Source organism: Saccopteryx leptura, chromosome 7, assembly GCF_036850995.1.
Source record: "Saccopteryx leptura isolate mSacLep1 chromosome 7, mSacLep1_pri_phased_curated, whole genome shotgun sequence".
Classification (NCBI taxonomy): domain Eukaryota; kingdom Metazoa; phylum Chordata; class Mammalia; order Chiroptera; family Emballonuridae; genus Saccopteryx; species Saccopteryx leptura.
Window position 1 is genome coordinate 106,665,395 of NC_089509.1, and position 26,675 is coordinate 106,692,069.

Here is a 26,675-nt window from a genome sequence, read left to right on the forward strand (position 1 = left end):
CCTCCGTCCATCTATCCAGCGCCCCCTGCTTGGCTCTGACGCCCACAGCCACATTCTGACAGCCCCTTGGGAGGATGGGTGTTGCCTATCAAGAAAGGAAACTCGTTCCCAGTAGTACTGTCTTTCCCATCTTGGGTCCCTTGAGAGCTCCGAGGCGCGGAGAGCTGCATCTAAGTGGAGAGGGGTAGAGGAAGGTTCCCTTTTGCTTCGTGGTTGTTGTCCACGTGCACACACACACCTACCAATGTGATAGTCTTGGAGAAAGAGACTCCAGGCTAAGAAACCCATGCCCATTTTGCCCAGATAAACCAAAAAGATAGAAGCAGGGAAGCCTTTAGGTAAAACCTTCTTGACTTTAGTGGCAAATTAGCCAGACTTGACTTTTGTTTTTCGTCTCATTTCAGTGTTTGTTTTTAAATCTCTGTACATAAAAGTCACCAAGGAGAAAACCTTCTATGTGTCCAAATAGCTTTCTTATATTTTAGTGGAGCCTTTTAAAAAAGTTTAAACATTTTTTTTTTCAACTGAGCTATAATCGACCTAATAACATTACCTGAGTTCCAGGTATACAACGTAACTATCTGATATTTGTGTATATTGCAAAATGATCACAATAAGTCTAGTTAACTTCTGTTGCCCTACATAATTATAGAATTTTTCTTCTTGTGTTGAGAACTTTTATGCGTTATTTCCTCTTAGCAAGTTTCAAATGTACAAAAAACAGTGTTATTAACTATGGCCACCATGCTGTATATTATTACATCCACATGACTTACTCATTTTATAACCAGAAGTTTGTACCTTTTGGCCCTCTTCACCCATTTGTTGGTGGTGACTTTTAAAGCTTTAGATTTCTTTTTCTTTTTCTTTTTTTTTCGAAGGGACTTAGGAATGGAGGAGTTCGTGCTGCTAGGTTAGAGCAGAACCAGACCAAACCTTCCACGTTCTGAATTCCGAGTGTGTGAGTTAGGGCAGGGGGTGGAATTCCTGGGTTACAACTAATGAACTCAAGTTTAAAAGACTCCTTCCTGAACATCCTCTAGCTCTTCCAAATGTCAGTTTGATAAGTTAATATACATGAATCAGAAACATCTGCAGCAAAAATCCCTCCCCCTCCCCCGAACACACCAGGGCTTAACAATTAAATGGAGGAATGTTCGGCGCAATGTGTTTCAGGTTTTAGCGGATCCACATGTTTTGGAAAACAGTTAAGTTCTTAAGACATTCTGAGGATTTAAAGGGCAGCTGGTTCTCCCACCTCATTTTAAAAAAGAGGGTTGGTTATTTTCTTTCTTTTTTTTTTTTTTTTTTTTTTTTTATTCATTATAGAGAGGAGAGAGAAGGGGAGAGAGAGGGGGGAGAGAGAAGGGGGGAGGAGCTGGAAGCATCAACTCCCATATGTGCCTTGACCAGGCAAGCCCAGGGTTTTGAACCAGCGACCTCAGCATTTCCAGGTCGATGCTTTATCCACTGCGCCACCACAGGTCAGGCATATTTTCTGATCTCTTTGTCAACCCCTGTCACTCTTGTTGTCCGTGGAGCGGATTCTTCTAGCAGTGGCCCAGGGCTCCCGTTTCTGCAAACTGCAGCCCAGCCTCCTGCTGCACGTCCCTAGACTTCTCCTCAGCAGACACCATGTGCATCGGGCCCAGGGTTCTCAAAGACACAACGAGGACACGTTTCGTCCAATTGTGAGACCCGTTTCTAGGCTCAAGTGGAGCGTCGTTGCCACCATGGGTACTGTCACAATTTTGTGAATTTCACGATCTATAGTCCCAGTTCGCCCTTTCTGATGGTGTCTGACATGAGAGCCGGCTCTTGAGAAGAAGGAAAAGCAGGCACCAGATGTGCCGAGGGTGAGCTGAAATCGGCTAGCTCCTCCGGAGGAAAACAAAGCTCTGGTGTGGCCAAGGCCACAACAAAACACGCAAAATGAAAGCCACCCTGGGTTCCGTCCCCTCCTTATTCTTGGACCCAGGCTGAGGGATCCCGAGAAATGCCGGCCACGCAGATAGAAGTGATTCACGGGAAGCTCCCTTCCAGCTCTTTTATTTGAGGGACTGTCCTTTTGTTTTAGCGACTCCCAGTCTCGCCATCCTAGAAGTTTAACCAGCCGGCAGGAAGCAGACGTCAGTGCGATCACCCAGCCTGTCATCCCAGCTGAACGTGAAGATGAAAGAAGAAGCCCTCGCCCAGCCCTGTTCCTCTGTCCTCCCCCTCCCAGGGACACTGTCAGTCTCTATTAGGCTTCCTAAGGGATCACCATTTAATTTTATTTATAGATTGGAAAGTCTTGATTTTCTAAACTTAAAAAAAAAAAGAGTAATTAAAAGGGATGGGAGCATCTAAGTAAATAATCTCCCACCGCTAAAGTGTAGCAATGAATGAGTGGTCCACATCAACGTGGCCAAACCTCTCCTGATTCTATTGAAAGAGGCATCAAGTTCCTTAGAGATGCTCTTTCCATCTCTGGGCTCCAGGTTAGAAATGCTGGCTGACTTTATGCAAAGTCTGAGAATCAGAGAGCAACGCAATGTCGACTTTTAGTCCAGAATCCTATGCCTTTTGGGATAGTCCCTTGACCACGGGCAGTATTTGTTCCGGGGAGACCCCAGTCTCCCTAAATGGCTGTCAGTCTGGAGACCATTGGCTGAAAGTCCTTTCTCCCATAATCCCAAGCACATGAAGACATTGCCTACCCTGAGAAATGACGGGGCAAGCATGTGACAATGTGACAACCCTAGGGAGTTGATGAGAGTTAGCATGCAGGTTGAATGTACATTACTGCAGATGTAGGAAAGCAATGATGTATTTCCAGGTGGGGTTTAAAAAAGTAACAATACTTTAGAACTTCCAACAGCCACCCATCTGAATGGGATACTCTCCGTTTTTATATTTTATTTCTTCACAAAAGGCCAATTGTTGGCCCTGGCCGGTTGGCTCAGCGGTAGAGCGTCGGCCTGGCATGCGGGGGACCCGGGTTCGATTCCCGGCCAGGGCACACAGGAGAAGCGCCCATTTGCTTCTCCACCCCTGCCCCCTCCTCCCTCTCTGTCTCTCTCTTCCCCTCCCGCAGCCAAGGCTCCATTGGAGCAAAGATGGCCCGGGTGCTGGGGATGGTTCCTTGGCCTCTGCCCCAGGTGCTAGAGTGGCTCTGGTCGCGGCAGAGCGACGCCCCGGAGGGGCAGAGCATCGCCCCCTGGTGGGAAGAGCGTAGCCCCTGGTGGGCGTGCCGGGTGGATCCCGGTGGGGCGCATGCGGGAGTCTGTCTGGCTGTCTCTCTCCGTTTCCAGCTTCAGAAAAATACAAAAAAAAAAAAAAAAGGCCAATTGTTGCCTGCTTTTTTTAGCAGAGACCATAAGGACAAATGTTCCCACCTGCAGAGAGGTGGGAGAGCCTTGTTTCAAAGCCAGGACTCGAGACAGTGATGCAAAGGCCCTCTGTAAGAAATGAGGCTTGTTTTTCTGTATTGTGATGGTCTCTTAGGGATAAGAATGTTCTTTAAGGTTCATGACTCCTAACTCTTAATTCCGTATTAGTCAGCTCTAATCTGAACAAATGGAGAAGCGTAATGAGACCTTGCAATGACTTTTTTTTAAATTAAATTTAATGCAGTGACATTGATAAATCAGGGTATATATGTTGAGAAAAAAACATCTCCAGATTATTTTGACATTTGATTGTGCTGTATACCCCTCACCCAAAGTCAAATTGTCTTCTGTCACCTTCTATCTGGTTTGGTTCAGAGTTTATCAAAAGACCTCCAGGTGGGAAGACCTGTAGCCCGTGTCCTCAGGGCCAGGGGTAAATCGTAGGGAGGTGGTAGGTGAGGTCAGTGGTTCCCAAACTGATTACGACCCTGCCCTGGGGGGCTGTTCCAGGGACTGCCTGGGGTTTGGTGGTGGCCTGGCTTGAAATAGGGTTTCCCTGGAGCCCTCCTCACTTTCAACCAATTACTACAGACTTGCAGTCTTGTTTTATGTAATAAGCCCTGGGATACCATTTTATTTAAGGAAACTTTCCCCATTTAAAAGACAATTTATTATTATTATTTTTTTTGTATATTAAAAAGCAACTGAACTAGTGCTACTCTATCCTTCGTGGTTGAGGCCACTGGAGTTAAGACGGGCGAGGTGACTTTGCGAACGTCACACATTGTTTTGACTGAAAACTATTTCTTGTTTTCCTCCTTTGAAAGTTCGGAAGCGGGGCCAGCTGCCAGGTCTCTGCCGGGCATTCTCTCCCCCGCGGCCCAGGCCAGCCCTCCGCGCGGCAGTGGCGCTGACCTGCCGTCTTGGCGCTCAGGACTCCTTGCTGTGGGTTTGGAATGCAGAACGCCATTCAGGTGTTCAGAGCGGAGCTGGGGCAGGGAGTCCTGTGTTCTCAGTGTTCTCTCTCTTCCGGTGCAAGAAGTCTGCACGCCCCCCCCCCCCCATCCACTTGGGCATTGAAGGCAGCCTTGCAGAGAACGCGGATGCCCTGGTAACGGCGGAATAGAGCAGCTCTTCTCCTGACTGAAAACCTGACTTTAGAAAAATGAGCATTTGAAGGCACTTAATGACCAAAAATGGCAGGATGGCATTGAGAGACAGCCTTTAAACTCCTTTTTACCTGTGAAAACACTTTGTTTGTTTTGAAATTTTTAATTGAATTTATTGGGGATGACATTGGTTAATAAAATTATACAGGCTTCAGATGTACAGTTCTGCAATACTGTACATCATCTATTCAATATATGTGGCACTGTATGTTCCCCTCCCCATCAGGTCCCCCTCCATCGCCGTCTGTACCCCTCTGCCCTCCTCCACACCCCCCACCTCCTCTTCCCTCCTGCAATCCCCACACTGTTGTCCGTGTCTATAAGTTAAACGTTTTTGCCAATAAATCCACAAGTGAGCATTGTCAGTGACATTTTGCAGTTAATTAGAATAAATATGTGAGTCATTTCCATCTTGCCATCCCTTGTTTACTAGAAACTTCTTCATTTGGCTTTGCGACAGATGACAGGCATACGAAGAAGCATTTGATTTCTAGAAGTATCTCTCCACCCCGCTAAAGGTTCAGTGCCTTCCTGATCTTGTGTCTAAAATGTTAGCTGCTAATACCAGCCTCTTAAGCCTGTGCCCAGAGACAGTGCCCCACAGCCTGGGCCGTCAGCCCCTTGCGTGGTGCCAACTGTACAGAGATGTGGCGTTGGCAGACATCCGAGACCTGGTCTTCTTTCTCGCAGCTCCTTGTTTCTGCCGTTCACCTTCCCGACCACGTCTATTTCTAACCCGTTTCTTCTCCCTCTAATTGTTCCCAATGGGACCAACACACATACTCGAACTGAAATTCTTGTTATTTCCAAAGATATGCTCAAGTCATACACACTGAGATTTTCTACAAGGGAAACTTAGATTCTTGTTCTTTATAGAAGCAAGTACTTAAAACTTGTTTATTTAGGTAGGTATAACTCCCAAGAATTTGGAGGTAAAGTAATAGCTCTCAATCTATTTAGTCACATATACAGAGATGTTCTCTAAAAAATCCTCTGGGTGTCATATATATATATATATATATATATATATATATATATATATACACACATACATATATATATATATGTATTGATTTATAGAAAATATATATATTTAAAATTTTACCTTTAATTCTTCTGTTCCTGGAAGATTTAGAGAATATTTAGCTTTTCCCCAAAAAAGAGAATTCCTGAGAGACTGTCTAAAGCACTGCTAAAGATATTACTTAGTAAGATGGAACTCTAGAGCAATTTGCTGTCATCCTTGATGGTCTTCTCAATTATTTACTAGGATTAGATATTGAACTTGGTCTCAGGTGAATCTCTAGCGTAGGGAAATGGTTGTCACTGAGTATTTATAACATCAATAGCCCTTGGGAACCATGAAATGACACAGGAAAGGGTTTGACAAAAGTTCTCCTAAAGCTTCAGTGCAAGACAGACTACCAGATGTACCTGGTAGCCGGCGGCGAAAAGTAATCTCCATGCTAAAAAGGGCTCTGAACAAGGTTTGCCTGAAGGTCAGGCCTGCTGGAGGTCCATTCATAAAATAGAACAGAGGTTAGTCCTCAGAGGAGACAATGGAGAGGAGTTTGCCACCTATTTGTTCAGGTAACTTTTTTCTTGTTTTGCAAATCCAATCATAATACTATCTTGGCAGAGAAGTGAAACTATACACTTCCTTATTCATTTTGTGCGTTACTATCTTTCCTGCGTTATTATCTACGGCCATGGTCTCTCACGTAAATTCACTTAGAAGTAAAGTTCATCCGAAGTCTGATGAACTTATAGCCTGCAGCATGTGCTCATCCCTGACTAGTAACTTTCTCCAAGATAGTAACCTGCATTGCTTGGCTTGAGGCAAAATTCTGGAACTTTCTGTGACTGGTTGAGAACAGTCCAGATATACCTCTGGAGCTGTGGGCACTGCCAGCTTCCCCCTGAGTGCCGGGGCTCTGTGTGTGTGTGTGTGGGGGGGGGGGGGTAGAGTAGCCGGAATAAAACAAGGAACCTCTGAGAGAGGAGAGACAAAGGAACGCATACTTGGTAGGTGGCCAGCCGCATCAAGTACAGTTATATTTTTGCAATCTCCAAGGTCATTTTTTAAAAAATTTCTTAAGTATAGCATGCTCTTGGCCTTGTTCAAGGCCTTAAACGCAATATTGGTCCTTTAAAAATTCATTGCTCTAAATTATTATATTCTTTAGCTCCCTCCCCCTTGTCCCCACCAGAGAAAGAGCTCCTTGAACTCAGATGTCGTGCTTGACTCATCGGAACTTTCTTGGCACGCAGCACAGGTTCTGGGCCGTCACTGGCACAGAATGGAAGTGGGCAGCGTAGATACATAACTTCTTCTCTGGATTCCCCCAGGACTCAAGGACCTCCACATTTGTATAAAACAAAACAAACGCCAGACCGACAAGGGTCTTGACCCAGTTTCCCTGTGGTGGGGCTGCCTGTGTTCCTCCCCACTTCCAGCATTGGCATTTTACTTGGATTTTCTGAAGGCTACGACTACCGTAAACAGCATGTCGTATTTGTTACGGTATATCACTGATATACCACAATGTAAGGGTGTTTACCATATTTTGAATAGATTGCTTATTCGTTTTTACGCCCTTAACTATCCCCTCCCCCCAGGATATGAGGGAATACAGAATTACAGAATAGAAATGGGAGTGCATGTTAGAAGGCCCGTGTATACTACTGCTTTCCTTGCACCTGCACTAGAGTGAGTTAACCTTATCAGTCCCATTTAAAAGTAAACTAAAAGTATTCAACGGCAAGTGACTTTTCTTAAGTCTTTCTATGAGTTATTTATGGCTGCTGTAGTTAATTATCACAAACTTATTGTCTTTCTTTTTAATGTTTATTTTATTGATTTTAGAGAGAGGGAGGAAAGGAGAGAGAGAGAGAGACAGAGACAGGAACATCCATTTGTTCCTCTATCTCCCCTAACCGGGGATCAAACCAGCAGCCTCTGTGCTTCAGGACAATGCTCTAGCCAACCGAGCTATCCAGCCAGGGCTTGAAACTTACTGTCTTAAAACAGCTCAGATGTATTCTGTCATTATTGCAGGAGTCAGAAGTTCAAAACGGTTTTTCTTTGGCTAGAATCAAGGCACATTCAGGGCTGCATTCTTTTCAGAGGCTCCAGAGGAGAGTCCGTTTCTTTACATTTTCCAGCTTCTAGAAGCCACCAGCGCTCCTTGGCTCACGGCCCCTTCCTCCGTTGTTAACAGCCAGTAGCAGCGTAGCACCTTCAAGTCGCTCTGACTCTTGACCTTTCTGCCTCTTCCTCCCATTTTTAAGAGTCCTTGTGATTATACTGAGCACCCACCAAGGTAATAATGCAAGATAATCTCTCCATTTGACAATTGTGGTTTACATCTGCAAAGTTCCTTTTGCCATGCATGGTGGCAACATGTTTACAGGTCCTAAGGATTAGGAAGTGGAAACCTTAGGGGTCTTTATTTCGCCTTCCACAGGCATAGACCCATACCTACCACGTCCTAACAGAGTTCACCTCCCTCTAGTTTCTAGTCTCCTGCACACCCAGGGAAAAGGTTTTGGCTTTCTTTTGGTGTGTCTTCCCTGATATTTCTGTCTCGGATGTTACTGATTTAATTTTATGAAGAACTAACGTTTTCTGGGATGGTGTGGACAGATTGGGTTGCTAGATGTTTAACAACTATGTGCCCTAATGATGCCCTAATGATATCTTCCAGGGGGGGGGGGCAGCATCTTGGTTACCAAGACCCATGAGTTTTGGAGAGGAGTGACATGTTTGATGAACTCACAGTCTTCTAACTTGTGTTTTTTTCTTTGTGTTTGTTTTTTAGGCTTATGTAGAGAAATACATCGTGAAGAATTATTTCTACTATTACCTGTTCAGATTTTCAGCCGCTTTGGGTCAAGAAGTGTTCTACATCACATTTCTGCCGTTCACGCAGTGGAATATTGATCCCTTTTTATCCAGAAGACTGGTCATCATATGGGTTGTAAGTATTTCTATTACCCACAGGTTGCCGCTGTGTCTACCACAACTACCTGTGTCGGTAGTCAAGTGCTTTGCACGTATGCTCTTTTTTTAATCAGTAAGAGTTGAATTTTTGCCTGGTTTACTTTGGGGAAAAAAAGATAACAGGAAAAAATAAAATACAATTGTTTTGTTTGCAAAACCAGACAAGCCTGTAGATGTTGTGGACTTTGGTGCACACCTGCCTGTGGGTGACTAAAACCAGAAGAGGGGAGAAGCGGGGAGCAGGGAAGACAGCGCCTTTCAGAGAGCCCCTGAAGGCCATAGAGCGCGTCCTCCGAAGCGGCCCTGGGTTTTAGTAAAATCAGGTCAAAAACTGACACTAGACGCTGTTGACTAATAACTGCAAGCAGTGTTAAGTGGTACTCTATAAACATCAGACAGACACAAACAGATAAGGCCGGGCACCTTCCTGAGGGCACTTCCTGTGTGTGTGTGGGGGGGGGGGGGGCAGGCGGCATAGACTTGAAACCCAGTGACAGTTCCAAGCAAACAGGGAGCCCCTTTCTGATGGTTTACTTGGGATCCTATTGTTTAGCTTTTTGGGGGACCCAATAAGTTCTGTTGTTGTGATTGGGAGAGAGAGTGGATATTTGCAAGGTCTGCTGCCTATGCACAGGTTGGGGGGTCAGGAAGACCAGGGTTCAAGGGCAGTTCAGCCGCTACTCTTGTCTGGGTAACCTTGTCACCAGCCTTCCCTTTCGCATCAGTAAAACGGTGTTAATGATGCACATCTCCCAGAACCTCCATGAAAGGGTAGACGGTGGGCACAGAGCTCGGGGCCTGGCCTGTGGGGGGACTCTACCAGTCGCTGCTTGAGAACGTGATCCTTCTTAGTGACTTTGCCCCATGAGGGCAAAGGAGCACGCAACCATTCATCGTGATCAGTCCATAAAGGCGAACGGGTTTCAAAGATCAACAAATTCTAAGGTCAAAGATTGTTTGGCTGGGAGAGGGTGCTTCAGGGACAGGGATGCCACCATGGCTGGCGTCCTAACTGAAGAGCCTGCACTAAAAATGGAGGTCCGGCGTGCTTGGTTGTGTGTGAAGGAGTCGGGGTTCGTGCGGCTCGGCCCTGGGAAGCGGGGTGATCTGAAGCCAGGGGCTGCCCCACCCCCCTGGGCTTCCTTGTTTTCGTTTGTAGAACCAGTTAGAGTGGCCTCGAGCAGGAGCCATAAACTGCCATGTTCTCAAGGGCAGGGGAGGGAGGTAAACAGTGAGGTCCGGGGTGGAGAGAGGGGCGGGGCGGGGTATCTGTGCAGAGTCACAGTGTGGCCACCGGGGACTGTGTGCAGAGTCACAGTGTGGCACCGGGGACTGTGGAGCAGCTGTCTCCGCTCCTTCCGTGACCGCCCTGAGGAGGAAGAACGGGCCGAGTTGCCAGGCCTGTTTTCCATGTGCAGACCCCGCTTTTTAAATGTTGGCCCACATTTTTTTTAATTTATTTTTTTTAAGATTTTATTTTTTATTTTAGAGAGGGGAGAGAAAGAGAGAGAGGGAAGAAGAGAGAGAGAGAGAAAGGGGGAGGGGCAGGAAGCATCAACTCCCATATGTGCCTTGACCAGGCATGCCCATGGTTTCGTACCGGCGACCTCAGCGTTCCAGGCCGTTGCTTTATGCACTGTGCCACCACAGGTCAGGTTGTTGGCCTACCTTTTAAAAACGTTATATGCCAACAGAACAGAATCCTTGATGTGCAAACATGAGGCCCGGGTTGAAGCCTCTAGCCTAAGGGACAACTAAGGACCCCAGGGCTTACCGGTTGGTCAGACTGTTTGGCCCTGAATTCTTCCCAGTATCTCCTTTTATCTCTAAAATGACAAGCCATCTTTTCGTTTCCCTGTCCCTGTCCCCGGCAGCCCTCTTCTAAAATCCAGCTTCTGTCTCCAACCCTTTCAGGTGGAACATGCATCTTGCGTAAGGTGAAAGTTAGGGCAGTTGCCCCCTTCTGTCTGAATCCAGCTTCTGTACCCACAGAGCAGTGACAGCTACTGGAGGCGTGGGGGTGGGGGTGGGGGTGGGGGTGAGGGTGTGGGGGGTGGGGGGTGGGGTGGGGGTGGGGGGGTGGGGGTGGGGGTGGGGAGCACTCCTTCTGTCCTTAAGATCTGAAAATGCTTGGAAGACCCACAGTGCTTGAGTTAGTTTTCCATCATTTTTTTTTTGAGCTAAAAATAAATAAATAAATCCAACTTTGATTTGGTTGAGTGGGCCAAATGATGTTATGTACTTTTAATAACCTGGGAGTATCTTGTAATATATATGATCAGCTCAAGGCCGATTATGTCTCCCACTGAGGGATGGGGACATTGGGAGGCAGTGATCAAAGAGCTCTCAGATCGTCATTATTGGTTGTTATTTTCCTCTTTGGGGCCCTCATTTCAAAGTGCGCAAAGGATTTCCTGTTTGAGATAGAATTACCAGCCTTTTGTCAGAGAGTGAGCAAATAAGATCTTGGCCCGAGAAAGAAAAACACTACCTCTGAGTGTGAAGTTTGTCCTGAGCTTTGGCCACTTGTGACTTGCTTTTAAGTATGGGTGCTCGGCCAGGCCCCCAAGCAGAGGGTTACATGTTCTGTGCTGTCGGGGCAGTTGCTGGTGGAGGGAAGGGAGGCCGAGGTGTGGTGGGGGTGGGGTGAGATAGAGATGGGGAGGGGGAGAGCAAGGGAGGGAGGGGAGAGGTAGGAAGAGAGGATGCTCTGTGCTGCAGAGATAATGAGGACAGGTGCTTGGCTTGGCGCCCCGTGCTGAAGGTGGTCAAAGGGAGGGAAGTGCCTGGTGGTGTTGGGGGTTGGAAGGGAAGGGGGTGGAGCGGGCTGAGCTTCTCCTCAGCCTTTTAGGAGAGGAGAGGCAGCCTGTCTCAGGGAAGGGGCGTTCCTGCCCCCTGAAGGGGTGAGGGTTAAGAAACGTTCATTGTAGAAGGGGCAGAGCTTGACGTCTCATAACTTTAAATGTCTAGTCTCACCCAACAGTCTTTGGAAGGTGACTGCACCTAGGAGTGCCAAGCCCTTGTCAGATTCTATATTAATTTTACAGTTGTCATTGGATGAAGTCCCAGAAGGTTTTATTGCTTTTAAAAACCATTTGTTATATTAGGGGTGACTCATGCTGTCTGAAGTAGCTTAGCAGAACTTACGGTTCTCTAACTGCTTTCTCGTCGCCATCATAATCGTTCCTCCTCTCTGTAGTGCATCTTTTATTGGCATCTGTGTTAATTATCTTTTTTTTTTTTCATAATAAGGGGTTAGTATGATCTCCATCATTTTATATTTTTTTATTTTTTATTTTTATTTTTTGTATTTTTCTGAAGTGAGAAGCATAGAGGCAGAGAGACAGACTCCTGCATGCGCCCAACCTGAATCCACCCAGCATGCCCACCAGGGGATGATGCTCTGCCCATCTGGGGCGTTGCTCCATTGGGGCTGGAGCCATTCTAGTGCCTGAGGCAGAGCCCATGGAGCCGTCCTCAGTGCCCAGGCCAGCCTTGCTCCAATGCAGCCTTGGCTGTGGGAGGTGAAGAGAGAGCTAGAGAGAAAGGAGAGGGAGAAGGTTGGAGAAGCAAGTGAGCACTTCTCCTGCGTGCCCTGGCTAGGAATCGAACCCGAGACTTCCACATGTTGGGCCAATGCTCTACCACTGAGCCAACAGGCCAGAGCCCTCATTTTATAGATTGGGATAGTAATTAATACTTCAAATAATAATAAGCCATGTTTTATGTTGAGCCCGTAATATATATTCCTTCCACTGTAATAGTGTCTTTTAATTTTACCTTGTTTAGTCCTGCCAGCAATCCTGATAAGTGGTTATTGCCAGCCCACTTTACAGATCAGAAAACTGACATGTAGCAAGGTTAAATAACTCACCCAGGATTACATTAGCTTAAGTCACAAAGTGGCCTCCTATGCTAGAAAGAGAGAGGGGAATGTCAGCGTTGTTTCCTAGAAGAACAGCTAAATTACATAAGAGCACCCACTGTCAACTTCTTTTTTTAAACGAGATGTTAAAGCTGCAGCTTTCAGCATTGAAACGTTGTGCGGAATGTTCCCTCCCACTGCCTGTTTGCTGTGATTGTGTCTCGGCCTAGCCGTATGGCATTTGTCAGTTCCCTGTTCTCCATACGTGTCTTTAATGTACCTTTCTGGACAAACCGGAGGTATTTTATCCCAGAAAATTTAGACAAGCTTTGGTTAAATTAGCTGAAAGACATCAAATCAAGTCGTTATTTTTAGGCGTCTGTCACGTGTCAAGGCTTTTAACTGGTCCTTGGTTGGATTTGATAGAATCTTTGACTTTGAGACAGAAAAGCGGATGAGTGGGCTATCTAATTAGATGGTGCATGGAAAGATACTGTAGCTCAGGGGTCCCCAAACTTTTTACACAGGGGGCCAGTTCACTGTCCCTCAGACCATTGGAGGGCCGGACTAAAAAAAAACTATGAACAAATCACTATGCACACTGCACATATCTTATTTTAAAGTAAAAAAACAAAATGGGAACAAATACAATATTTAAAATAAAGAACAAGTAAATTTAAATCAACAAACTGACCAGTATTTCAATGGGAACTATGCTCCTCTCACTGACCACCAATGAAAGAGGTGCCCTTTCCAGAAGTGTGGCGGGGGCCGGATAAATGGCCTCAGGGGGCCGCATGTGGCCCACGGGGCCGTAGTTTGGGGACCCCTGCTGTAGCTAGTGCTTCAGAGGGAGCTATGTTCCAACTGAATGGCTGTCTGATCTCTTGACTTCCATTGCAGCACCTTGACAGCCCCAACAGAAATTAAAGCAAAGGTTTTAAAATGGCATCGCTGTATATTCAAAAGGTGAGAGGCAGTTTCATTGAAAATGCATGATGTTCAGCTTTGTAACAGGAGATAGAATTCACTTTTGGCCAAAGTAGTTTATTCTCCACTTTGCAAAATGGCAATGCAAATACTGATAACCCAGTTGGTCCTTGGAAGGCTCATTTTCTCTGCCTTTAGGATATTTTTCTTGTTTATATTTTGCCTCTTTTCCCAGATGTTTCATGGCATTCAAGATGGGATACACAGAGAACGGGAAAAGTAGGTGGAATACAGACAGAGTAGGAGAGTAAGGTCTAGTCTGAAGTTAACTGTAGCCTGCTGATTCAAAGCTGATCTACGAATTTGTCTTTGAACATGGCCTTGACCAAGCCGAAATGAAATTACATTATCCACTGGGAAATAATAGGCTTACTTCTGAGAGAGGAAACATTTTCCTGCCCCATAGGATTGATAGAAGCATTATGGCCAGTGATTCCTATGGCACAATGACTGTCCTAGAAATATTGTTTGGTTTCAGTACCCATGTCACCTGTGTGAGACTACTACTCATTTTGATGCTTCCTCATGAGTTTTGTATGTGGTTACTTTTTAATCCTTGCTAATTTAATGAAAATGCTATCTCGGTTCATTTTCATTTCATATATTTGTAGTGAAGATGAAAACGTTTTTCAGATTTTTATCAGCCATTTGTATGAACTCTTTTGTGAATGGCCAGTCTGCCTTTTCAGTATTTTTAAAAGGGGCTTTACTATTTTCATTGATTTTCACCAGGTGTTAACATAAAGTGATATTGATCTATTGATTTTCCATGTCTCAAAGACAATGCATCTTTCCATGTAAGATTTTTAGAAGGTCAGAACTTTGAGAAATGGTATTTAACTTTATGGTTTCATCAGTAGTGTCCTAAGAAAGTCCTTTAAAATTGAGTTTGGATGCTTTTATACTGTGTTTACTTTAGGCACAGACCTCACTGCTCCCTGTTGTCTCACCCTTTCTGGCCTCCCTGGTTCTTTTAAGGAGTTTGAATTTAGGACTCCTGTCTTCAGGCATTTAATCTTTACAATAAAATAGCTTACTCACAGGTGACCAGCCCTTAGAAAACCTGGTCCATGCCACCTGAACTCCACTTAGGTTAAAATTTGTCTTTGAGGTTATTTTTCAAACATTTCTTTTTTAGATTTTATTTATTTATTTTAGAGAGAGGAGGAAGGGAAAGAGAGAGAGAGAGAGAGAGAGAGAGAGAAGGGGGAGGAGTAGGAAGCATCAACTCCCATATGTGCCTTGACCAGGCAAGCCTGGGGTTACTAACCGGCGACCTCAGCGTTCCAGGTCAACGCTTGATCTACTTCACCACCACAGGTCAGGCTTGTCTTTTAGTTTCTCCTTGCATTTTTTTCCCATTTATAGAAAGAAATTTTTTTTAACCTAACCTCAAAAGATATATTCACCAGCATCCTAGCCTGTTTGTGATTATTTTAAAATAATTGTGACCATATCCAAACTGTTCCTACAGTTTGTCTGATTGTGTTGAAGACCCTGGTTGCTTCTGAGAGTTTCCAGGCAGAGTTCATTTCTCTTCCAAGAATTCATAGCTTTTGATGATCTTCCTAATCGGAAGCAAGTAGTGAATGTGGGGTGTGAGGGGTGGTCTGCTTAAGGTTCAGTCAGAGATTCACGGTCCTGTGATACCGTGAGAGGGACACCAGACTGAGGTTTATAGGTAGTGTTTCCACAGAGACCACTCAAATTAGCTCAGGAAAAAGAGGATTTGTTGTAAGGTTCCGAGGAATCCCACAAGAACTGGACCCACACCGGAACTGGGGCCGGTGAACCAGTTGTCTGTTACAATTAAGCTGACTGCACATATCTGCTTCCTTACCTCCGGTTGCCAGCTGGTAATTGTCCAACCTTCTTTTAGTTCAGATTTTTAAGACGGTCTGATGCAGCTCACTGTGTAGCGTGACTCCATCCATCTCAGGCCAGTGTATACTGTGGCTGTACATGGTCCAAACAGCTGTGTTGGGGATGGAGATAAACAATTAGTTGGGGCATAGAGCTGTGGGCCAGGTTAGAATATCAAGAGATTTGAACTATAATCCTAGCAGTCAAAGCTTGCTCAAGACACTGCATGATTCTGGCCTGGAGTGTCTCTAGCTTTAAAATGAAAGGCACCAGCTAGACAAAGAATCCTTGGAGACTTATCACAGGGTCATATGCCTTCTTTATATGCTTGCTATGTGACATTTAAAAGAGGCCCATCCCTGGCGTGGAGTAAGGAGAAAAAGAGCCAAACTTGGGCAGGATAACATGAAAAGAAGAGGAAGAAGAAGGCTCGTTGTCTCTCTTGCAGACCGAATGCCAATGTAGGTTTACTTTTGTCCTGTGTTGTGAATCCCCTTGATATCAGACAGTACATTTGGAATGTATATCATATCCATTGCTCAATAAATGTTAGTTTGTTTGCTCTTTAATATTCAATATGATTGGAGGAACGCTTTAAAAGAAAATGCTTAATTGCTTGGTGAATATAAATTCCTTTCTTTTTTCACAATCAAAATCCTGGCAATAAAAATGCGGAAGGTTCCTTCGGGCAGGCCCTCCTGCTCCTGCTCTGCCGAGTCACACGCACTGATGTCGAAGGGCTCGAGTTGAAAGTGATGGATCCCACATCTCTCCTGTTCTGACTGTTGAAAGCTGGCTAGCAGATACCTGCAGTACAAAGCAGACCTCAAATTTACATGTAAATTGTGCCTCCCGTCCAGATCGTGTCTATCTGCAGCAGAGTCTAGGGTATTCTTTTATAAAAACAGTCTTACAAATTGGTTCAGAGGCAAACTTGGTGATAACATCAAAATGCAGTCGTGCCTCTGGATGTGGCCTGGTGGCCACCTGCCCTGTGGCAGGGAGTCTGAGGAACCCGGTGAGGGCAGAGAGGACGACAGCTTGCCCCATCCCTCTCATTCACAACCTCTAGACTGGGGTCAGTTTTAGTGCCAAAAGATGACTTGAAATGTGATTATCTCCTAATCCTCTGTTTAAACCGCTAGCTACCACCCGTTCACTTCAAAAGCTTGCCCTGCTTGTTAAGTTGGCTCTTGCTTGAGATTAATGAGTCTTGAGAAGCAGTCAACAATGGCCGGATTGTAACCCTGGCTGACCTGCATCGCACGGAGCGGAATGAGGCGGCAGAGATTCTGCCCAGCGCCTCTGAAGTGGAATCTTGTCATTTAGCCTTAGTTAAATATTAAGTCAATGTCTCTGGGGGTTTATTATGCCAACTGTATTGGTTTTGAAGCACAATAAGGAGATCTTTTGGTTTTAGTGTAGTGTTTTGCAGGGGGGGGAGGGTCCCCAAAGCCTTTAAACTGGGCTCCTGTGGTGGAATAGAGAGATTTGGATCTCTGTAATTATCACCATCATTACCTGGAAAATGACTCCCTGCCCTCTCCTTTGTGACGACCGGAGAGAGTGTCCCCATTCTTCCCTCAGGCCCCAGCCCTTCCCCCACCTGTCTGCCCCCATCTACTGTCCCTACTCCCAACCCCCTAAACCGGCAATGACAGGGTTGGGTTGGGTTTGGGTTGTTTTGTTTCGATGGAGCAGAATTATAACCCTCCCAGATAGAGGTCAGCACCGCGCCCCACCCCCAAGCGTCCCTTCTAAATGCTTCACTTCTCTTCTCCTAGAGGCACGGTTACTGGAAAGATGAGCTAGGTATTAAACTGTTGAAAACACCAGGGGCCTGGGGGCAGGATGTCTGTAAGGATAAAATTAAATTGGGTCATCTAGTAAAATGATGGGGGAAAAAAAAGCAGAACTAAACACTTTATATAGTTAGTCCTTCTTCTTTCCCTCCTCCCATTAAAAGTTAGTATAGCTTTGGCCCTGGCTGGTTGGCTCAGCGGAAGAGCGTCGGCCCTGCATGTGGAAGTCCTGGGTTTGATTCCCGGCCAGGGCACACAGGAGAAGCGCCCATATGCTTCTCCACCCCTCCCCCTCTCCTTTCTCTCTGTCTCTCTCTTCCCCTCCCACAGCCAAGGCTCCATTGGACCAATGTTGGCCCAGGCACTGAGGATGGCTCCATATCCTCTGCCTCAGGTGCTAGAATGGCTCTGGCGGCACGCCCCAGATGGGCAGAGCATCACCCCCTGTTGGGCATGCCGGGTGGATCCTGGTCGGGTGCATGCGGGAGTCTGACTGCCTCCCACTTCTAACTTCAGAAAAAATACACACACAAAAAAAAGTTAATATAGCTTTTATTGTCTTAGCGAGCAAACAGGTCTCATTTGCTAGGTCCCGTCCAGCCCCAAACCACGGAGCATCCAGCAGGGCAGAGTGGGAGCTGTTTCTCTCTGAATTCAGCCAGAGTCCGGCCGGTCGGGGAGTCTGGACTTGGGCGGTGGGGGGACTGCTCTCTGCCCACTCCCCGCAGGCACACCTGGGCCTCGGGGCTCACCAGCACTCTCTGGCCTGGACTGTGTCCGGATTCTCCCCCATTCATTTGTGAAGCAAAAGGAATGGGAGTGAATTAATCTGTCAGCCACAGGGACCTTTCTGTCAGATGGACTTTTCAAATCTTAACAGCTCTATTTTTTTTTAACCCATCAGTTCTTTTGGGGACTCAGGCTGCGTTCTTGGGTGGTTCTCCCAGCAGCTGCTTGCTGAGCGGCCTCTGCGAGCCTGGTGCCCTACTACGCGATCCCCATTTCACAGATGAGAAGACTGAAACCCACAGAGGGGAGGCACTTGCCCACGGGGACCCGTCCAGGCAGTAGAACAGGTGGTGTTCACACCGGCTTCTCTCTCCCAACCCAGCCGTTCTTTCCACTGCGCCATCTTGCCTCCGCTGGCTCAACTCGACTCTCCCTCCCCTGGGTCAGTCTGTCCGGAATGGGCTTGGCCCCTTCGGGTGGGAAGGCTCCAGGGAACATTGTAAGTCTCATTTGCTGCTGTCCTACGTGTGAGCAGCCGAATGTCTCAGATATCCCGGACAGTCTGACTCCCGCTTCTCTGGGCAGTGGACCCCGGGTCACCTGCACTTGTCACACTGTGGGTCCTATCGCAGGGACCTAGGAGGGTGGAGGACTGTGGTGCCTTTGCCTCAGGGCGGGAGGCCCGAAGAGGGCTGCCTGTCAATCCCCTGGGCTTGTCAGGCCCACAGCCTGCACAGCCTCCTGATCTTCTTTTAAGCAGCCACGTGGGACAGGTGGAGTGAGGGTAAGAGTGGCCTTTGTCCCATTAGGAGGTAGGGATTTGACCCAACGGGCACTATCCTCGCCTGAGGAGACAGAAGCTGCTGGGGAAGGCCAGGCGTTTTTCTTGTCCCTGGTTCTGTCCTTCCCTCTGGCCCTGGGTGCCTCCATCTGCCCTCCCTCTGCACCCTGAGGGACGGAGGCCACCATTCCTCAGTGGCTGTCTTGCAGCTGGGGCAGTGGGGGAAGTGACCCCTTGGCTGGGAGGGGGAAGAAAGACTTTCATCAGTTAAGGGCTCTACCACTTTGCAGCTGGTGAGACCATATTTTATTTTGACTTCTGGAATTTTCTGGAAGCTGACTGCTGTCTCTCCTCTTCCTCTCCTGTCCCCGGTGCAGCGCTGGGGCTTCCCAGAGGAGCCTCTGTCACCTCTTCTCCTGGGTGCAGACCCAGAGGACACCACAGCCAGACGCCAGCCTGGGCCATTCCCTTCCTCCCAGGCCCACTGTCACCATGTGCCAGTCAGGCCCCTTTGCCCCCGTGGCCTCAGTAGGCCCGCGCAGTGACCAGGAGACACTACATTTGCTTCGGGGAAGTTGGGCCCCACCAGTATGGGATTAAACTGGGAAACTGAGGCTTCCTGGCCCGACTCTGACCCCAGGAGCGCCCGCCCTCTCTCCCCGGGCCTCTCGCTTGCCTCAGCCATCTGGGCCTCTGCTGGCGTCCAAGGCACAGCCCTGGAGCTGGGATCCTCCTTGCTCAGCTGAGTGCAGCCCATGTGCTCGTAAATGTTGCCTGTAGGGCAGAGGAGGGCAGAGTGATGGGTCTTGAGTGTATAATTTTCCGAGAGCCACAATGTCACTGCATAGGAATGGGTAACGTAAATTCATCACGGAGGCCCCACAGGGTTGTGCCCGCACCGTGGGCTTCTCAGCTGGGGGCAGCCTCTGAGCCAGCTTTCCTGATGGCAGTAGCTCTAGAGCAGCCATTGCCAACATTTATTGAGTCCACGCTGTGACGGGGCTGTGACCTTAGAGACGTTCCTGAGTGACCTGTAGGCCCTCTCCTCTGTGCCTCTCATTCTCTTGGCTCTCATTTAAAGGGGGGGGGGAACAGCATCAGGAGGCTGGCCACACTGATGCAGCCAGTAGGGAGCAGAGCCAGGACCTGAACCTGTGACTCTCTGATTATCCTAGGACCCTGCCTCTGAACCACTCACTGCATTCTGCACTAGCCTTTTCCCTTGTGTTAAGTATCATCTGACTTTTTTGTATATTAAATGTGCTCAACTTCATTTTTCATTTTACAAATAGCAAAGCCATTAATAAATTTTTTTTAAAAAATAAACAATTCCCTAAATCTACCTCATTTATTGATCTAAAAGGAGTCATTAAGTCAAAGGATGGTTTATTTATCTTAAGATGAGACTCGGCTTCCAGTCCAAGTGAAATTTCTCCACCCTCGTTATATAGCATGGTGTTTACTAGTAAGATAGAGTGAGAAGCCTTTGGGGATGGGGGCATGGCCAGGCTGGGAGACCTGGAGCCTGCCGACTGTTACAGGTGTGTAATCAATCGTAGTCCGGAGTTTACTAATCACTAGCCAAATGACATTTGTCTCTGGGTCTCAGCTGGACCATCTGTGAAATGTGGAGTTGACCAAAATGATTATAGGACCAGTCTTTTTTTGAAAGTTTTGTGATTATAAAAAGTATTGATGCCTGACCAGGCAATGGTGCAGTGGATAGAACGTTGACCTAGGATGCTGAAGACCCGGGTTTGAAACCCCGAGGGCGCTGGCTTGAGCATGGGATCACGGACATGACCCCATAGTTGTTGACTTGAAGCCCAAGGTCGCTGGCTTGAGCAAGGGGTCACTGGCTCAGCTGGAGTCCCCCAGTCAAGGCATGTATGAAAAAGCAATCAACGAACAGCTAAGGTGCCGCCACTACAAGTTGATACTTCTCATCTCTCTACCTTCCTGCCTTCCTGTCCTCTCTCTCTCCCTCTCTCTTTCCTTCTCTCTTTCCTTCTCTCTCTCTCTCTCTCTCTCTCTCTCTCTCTCTATATATATATATATATATATATATGGTAGTGCATCTTTTAGGATAGTCAGTCTGTTTCATCGTATGTTCTGGGTTCAGCAATATCTCTGGCCCTATCAAATTTCCTTAGGTGACACGCCCCCATATGCCTTGACTTGGTTGGCTCCTACCCATTTTCTTGGGGGCCTCCAACAGGAGCAACAGTTAGTGATTCTCTGTGAGAGGGGTCCTTAGGGAGATAGGTGAACCCACCCTGGGGCTGAGTCACTAGAAACTACTGGTAAGCCCGGGGACAGAGGGATTCCGTCTGGGGTCAGGGCTTTCCTAGTCCAGGCACAGAACGACGACAGTCACAGAGCCCCCAAACCCTGCGCTGAGCTTCTGAGTGTGCGTGTGTGCTTATCAATCATTGTTTGCATTGCGTATGCTCCGATTTAACTAGGAAAAAATGTTACATTTTTATCCCTTTCAAAATTAAATTTCTTCTGGCATTCACAGGCACTGAAACCAGAAGGGAAAAAAATTGTTTTGTTCAATTTGAAAATGTTTTTCAAATACATAGCAATTTAACTCTGGGGGTTGGAAGACAGCATTCTGAAGGTTTTTCCAAAGATTTTAACTTGGAAGTGGGCAAGTTGTGGGCAGGCAGCAGGAAGCTTGCTTCCTTTCAAACTCACACTGGTAGAACAAGGGAAATAAGAGAGCTGATTTCTTTACTTGGGCCATAACAGAAGGTGCAGTCAAAGGAGGAATTTAAACTGTGGGTTTAGCAACTCTACCATCAGCTGCCGCAAGTTGAGTGAGGCCACCTCAGCCTGACCATGGCGGCTCCTAACTTGGGCCACGTGGAAATGAAGGTTGAGTGATTTTCAGTGTTCATCCATGTAATTGGGGAAAATATTATTTAAAAAGAATGGACCTGTGCGATGGACTGAAAGTCTCCATTTTGCTTCAGCCAAAAACAAACAAATAAACCCAAAAAACCACATGTGGCTGTTTCATGAGAACTTATTAAAAAAATAAGAAGATGGAGGCTCACTCACTTGGGTAAGCATTCTAAACAAGCCAAGCATTCTCTGGGGCTTTTGCTTGTTGGGGGCTAGGTTCAGAAACTTCAACCTAAACTTGTACAAAACTTTTGTAAGAATGTACAAGTCTGTCTGTTCTCTGACTCTATCTCTGTAAAAAAAAAAAAAATTAAATATGTCAAGAGCATGTAAGTAGAAAAGAAGAAAATTTCTGTTAGTCATCTGTTTCTAAAAGTAATGTTTAAAAATATGCATTCAACTCCACAGATGGCACAGTGCTTTCAGATATGTTCTTATCCCAACCTGACATGAATTTGGTAAGATATTATTGCCTACATCTACCTATGATGAACTCGAGGACGAGCTACTAATAACACCCAAGGCTCATTCTCAATCCAGCCCTCTTTATTCCTTCATGTGTCAGGCTTAAAATAAAGGCTGTCTTTGTAGCAATGGAGAATCAGTTGAAAGGGCCTAACAGACAGGAATGTAAGTAAAAGATATTGAGAAAATATCCATAAATGGAACATGCACCCCTAATGAAAGTTCAAAGATGTTGACCTTAAAAGTTAGTTTTTTTTATCAGCAAAAATATGTTTATTCAAGAACAGCAGAGAATTGCAATTCAGGATGTGCTACCTATGGCAAAACCATGGGCAAGTCTGGAGAACAAAGGAAAGGGCTGTTCTTTTCTAGAGAAAAGGGGAGGGGAAGGGAGGACCTGTGATAACCGAAGAGCCCATTGGAGGAAACCAGGAACTTGAAATGTGGTGGCTTTTCATTGGCTGGGCTGTGACTGTCTCCCATTGGCTGGGCCATTGCCAAGGGAGGAAAATCTCGCTTCCTCCTGGCGGGGTGTTAGAGTAGAAAACATCTTCCTGTTGGAGATACGAGGCAGGTAGCTTTCTATTTGGGGCAATCTTGGATGAGTGGGAGGGCGTGAGAGTCCTCCCGTAAAGAAAATTGTATAACTAGCCACTAGAATATCTCTTGGGTAAATCTGAGCAGATCATAAAGATGTCTAAACATGTGGCAAAGGCAACCAGTTTTGGGTTTTTTTTTCCTTTAAAGAGAAGGGTGCACTGTTTCTCTGGACGCTGGAAATCCTGGCTTCTCGGCGCGCTCTGGGCCGCGTTCCTTCAGTGTGCCCTCAACTCGGGAGCCACTGGGGGATTTAGAGTCTGACAGGGGTCACCAGTGTCCGAGTTGATCTTAAAGTCCTTTCACCACAATCTTTTCTAGTCTCCATCTTCTCCTGAAGGTGGTCGAGAAAGAGCACGTTGGGTTAGTTTCATTGAACTTCCGGCTGGAAGGGTGAGAAGGGGCCGGCCAGCCAGGGGCGGTGCTGGGTAGGGGTGGGGGAGGAGTTCCAGGCTGAGACTGAGACAGACACGGTTCCGGACTCGGGGGTCTTGAACTGACAGAGCATCCTCTTGGGGAGGGGTTGGGGCTGATGCAATGAAAACATATAGTCTGAAAGCGGGCAGGCAGGGTTAGATAAAGATACATAAAAGCAGAAGGGGACAAATGGGGACAGGCAGCCGTGTTAGGTGACGTGCTCACGGAGCCCTTTCCAGGGAGGTGGCATTTGAGCAGAGGGCTGACTTCTTATTTATGTGTGACGCGCATTTAAATGGTTATGGCAAACCTAGAATGTTCAAAACTTATCAACAGTCTTTCTGATCAATTTCTGTCTTTAACGTGTCCAAGAGGTCTGTCTCAGCAAGCCTCTATGAAGAAAGCTAGTTTTTTTAAAAAGTACGAGTCGTGTTTGGGTCGGTTTTCTCCATCTTTAAAATGAAGCCTTTGTCGTGATTCAAATCTGGTAAGACGTGTCATCCCACAGTTGTTTTGTAAAAATACTTTCACTGTTCACCATCACATGGGCCTTAGCCCTGGAGGGATACGAGGAGGCTGCCCGGTAGCCCCGAAGGTGGGCGCTGGCCGGCTCAGGTCAAGCCCCTCTCATTACAAAGGGTCATGAGGAGGTTACACTCGGCCCTGTCGGGGGTTCTGACCATGTGATCGACAGCCCTTCCTAATAGGGTTAATCACTCACTGGTCAACGGGAGCATCAGTGGCACCCTGCTCACCCCCTCCACTTTGCCTGTGCTCCCTGCAATGACAGGCGTCAGGCAGGGGACCCACGGAGACTGTCCCTTTCTCCTCAAAGACTGGCTCTTCGGAAGGAGAGTCATCTAGCTCCAGGGGAGGAGGACCAGTTTCTGTCTTCCCGGGAGAAACCTGGTAATGAAGCCTCCTGCCAAAGACAAGGAGGCTGCAGCAAAGGCAGGGGGGACAGGGGACGGCAGTCTTCGGAGGGAAGCCATGACCACAGCCACAATAAAAAAGGAAACTTGATTTTTGGAGTTGACGGGCTAGACGACATTTACATGTCTGCAACCCCTTGTCAAATGCAATGTCATCTTCATTTTTAGACTGTTTTCTTCTTAAGAGGTGGTGAGTGACATTTTATTTTGGTCGAGCTCTGAAAGTGGGTGGCATTATGTTTTTACCCCAAACAAGCCCTTCCCTCGGGTTTACTAGACCAGAGAGCCCGAAGAACCAGCATGCCAGAGCCCTGGACCAGAACTTACAGCAGTGCTAGTCAACCTGGTCCCTAGCGCCCACTAGTGGGCGTTCCAGCTTTCATGGTGGGCGGTAGCAGAGCAACCAAAGTATAAATAAAAAGATAGATTTAACTATAGTAAGTTGTTTTATAAAGATTTATTCTGCCAAACGTAGCAAAAATCCGACATAAAGTTCTTGGTAAGTAATTATTATTATATGCTTTAACTTGCTGTAACTTAACTCTGCTTTATAAATTTTATAAAGTAAAGTTACTTCCCTACTTTATAAATCACCATTTCTGTGGAACTGGTAGGCAGTTAGAAAATTTTACTACTAATAGAGATACAAAAGTGGGCGGTAGGTATAAAAAGGTTGAGCTACCCCTGCCTTACAGAGTCGAGTTCCCACTTCAGCCTGACTAGGAGTGTGTCTGAACCCTTTGATTGGCAAAAAGCTGTGGCCAGCAGGTGCAATTAGACCCCAGGGTCAAGGGGACTGTTCAGTCAGTCATCCTTGCTGAGAGGTTTTATTCCTGAGATATGGGGCCCCTTACCCCCACCTCGACTTCGGGGCTTAGGGACTGTCTCAGTCCAGAAGAGACTGTCACAAGGTTTAGACAGTTGCCAGGAGAGAGGTTAAATCTCAGACCAGGTGAGGTGTGAAGTGTCACTTCCTGATGCTGGTGATGGTCTGGGAGGGAAGCAGTTATATAATGACAGTGTGGATCCCAACTTGCGCCTAAATGTTTCTGTGTTTTCAATTGAGAAGCACAATTATTTTTGTGATGACCAGAAAAGTTGGGAGGGGGCGCACAATGGGGAGTAAATAGGGGTACCGATAAACATCCCACTGATTGAGGGAATTGTAGAGAGACTATATTGAGTCTCTAGATTTTGGACCAATTTGGGCATGCAGAGTTGGTAGCCACCCCCATTCACGGTCATCTTGTTGACAGTTGTTTGAAATGAGGATTGGCTCTGGCCAGTGTTGATAGCTCAGCCCGTGATGTCAGACTGAGAACGGAAATAGATAAAGAAATCAAATGCATTTGGCTACCCCCACACACACACACCCACCATTTGTTGAGTAGATACACATCCTGGGCACCCTCGCTGAAAGCGGACATCATCTATGTTGTCCTAAGTGAATTTTCTTCCTTCCATCCTGTGATTATGGCTCCCGTAATGTAGTTACCCTGCATATTGAGTTTTTCTTCCTATGTGTTTCCTTAGCTCTCCATTTCCTTGCAGCCTCTTAATTGGTAATTCAGTTTGCTCATGGACTGCTGCCTGTCAGCGCCTGCTGGTGAAGGCACCCCTGCCCCCACCACGTGCACTCGTTCTAGCTTGAGGACATGTAGCCAGCAGCTCCACCCACTAGAGACCAAGAACAAGACTTAGACCCGAGGGTCTGGGGATAGCCCTTTACTGTTCTGACCACCAGTGAGTTCACTGTTCCGTTATTTGCCACCTAAGAGAAGTGAGTGGGAAGAGTTGCGCATGTGTGAAGGGAACCTGATCCCGACAGGCAGAGGGCTTCTAACCTTTGACCTCTCTCAAACAAGGACCACTAGGTCAGGAGCTTTTTGAAGACTGCTCTCATGGTTACACCTGGTTTTAGTCCCTGGAGGTTCCAGCACGGTGGTGTCAGCCTGCCCCACCAGTGCCCGTGTCGGACTGGGCACCGCAGCTGACTGGTCACACTAAACTGGAGTTCAGAAGAGGCAGAGGTGAGGTTGCATGGCCTGACTCCGCGGAGTCTGTAATCCTTCCAGAAAGAAATCTTTTGTGTATTTCTTTTACATGACCACCACTCAACTCTTTCCCGAGTCCTGGAATCACTGAGGCAACCTTCAGCCCCCAAGGTTCTTCCATGTAAAAAACTGTCTCTTCCCAGCATAGAATGGACCCAACTCTAACTAAATGTGTAAGGAGAGTCTGTGGTGGCTTGAAAAGTTAGGCATTCAGTGTTAATGACCTTTAGCCTAAAATCAGGCTCATGGTCCATGAGGTCAGCATGATGGCCGCTGCCCCAACCTCACCATGTTGGGACTTCCTTATACGCAGAGGCTGCCATAGAAAGACAGGAGAGGGCAGGTGCGGTCACGTTTTCTCTTGTCTCAGGGTAATTTAAGACTAGACACTTTCATCCCTGGCAGCATGGATCAATGGAGAGAGCATCGTCCCAGCACACCAAGGTCATGGGTTTGATTCCCAGTCAGGGCACATACAACAAGCAACCAATGAGTGCACAACTAAGTGGAAGACCAGGTTGATGCTTCTCTCTCTCTCGCTTGCTCTCTCTCTATCTCTCTCTTTTCCCTCCCCTTTCTCTCCTTCCCTTTCCTTTTCTGTTTCTCAAGTCAATGGAAAAATTAAAAAAAAAAAAAGACTAGGTACTCCCTGAAGCTAAATCTATTTCAGGGTATACTGAGCCTGAACCCCATTGTAACAATACCTATGCTCTAAGGGTAGATGTTC

The 26,675-nt window shown here is 46.8% G+C and overlaps 1 protein-coding gene across 1 annotated transcript in view; it reads left to right on the forward strand.

The window, feature by feature from the left end:
- Positions 1–26,675, forward strand: part of SGPP2 (sphingosine-1-phosphate phosphatase 2) — a 99,593-nt gene that overhangs the window by 37,085 nt on the left and 35,833 nt on the right. Inside the window, exon 2 of the mRNA XM_066345815.1 lies at positions 8,362–8,520. Coding sequence (XP_066201912.1) covers positions 8,362–8,520 — 159 coding nt within the window. The remainder of the gene's footprint in view (positions 1–8,361; positions 8,521–26,675) is intronic.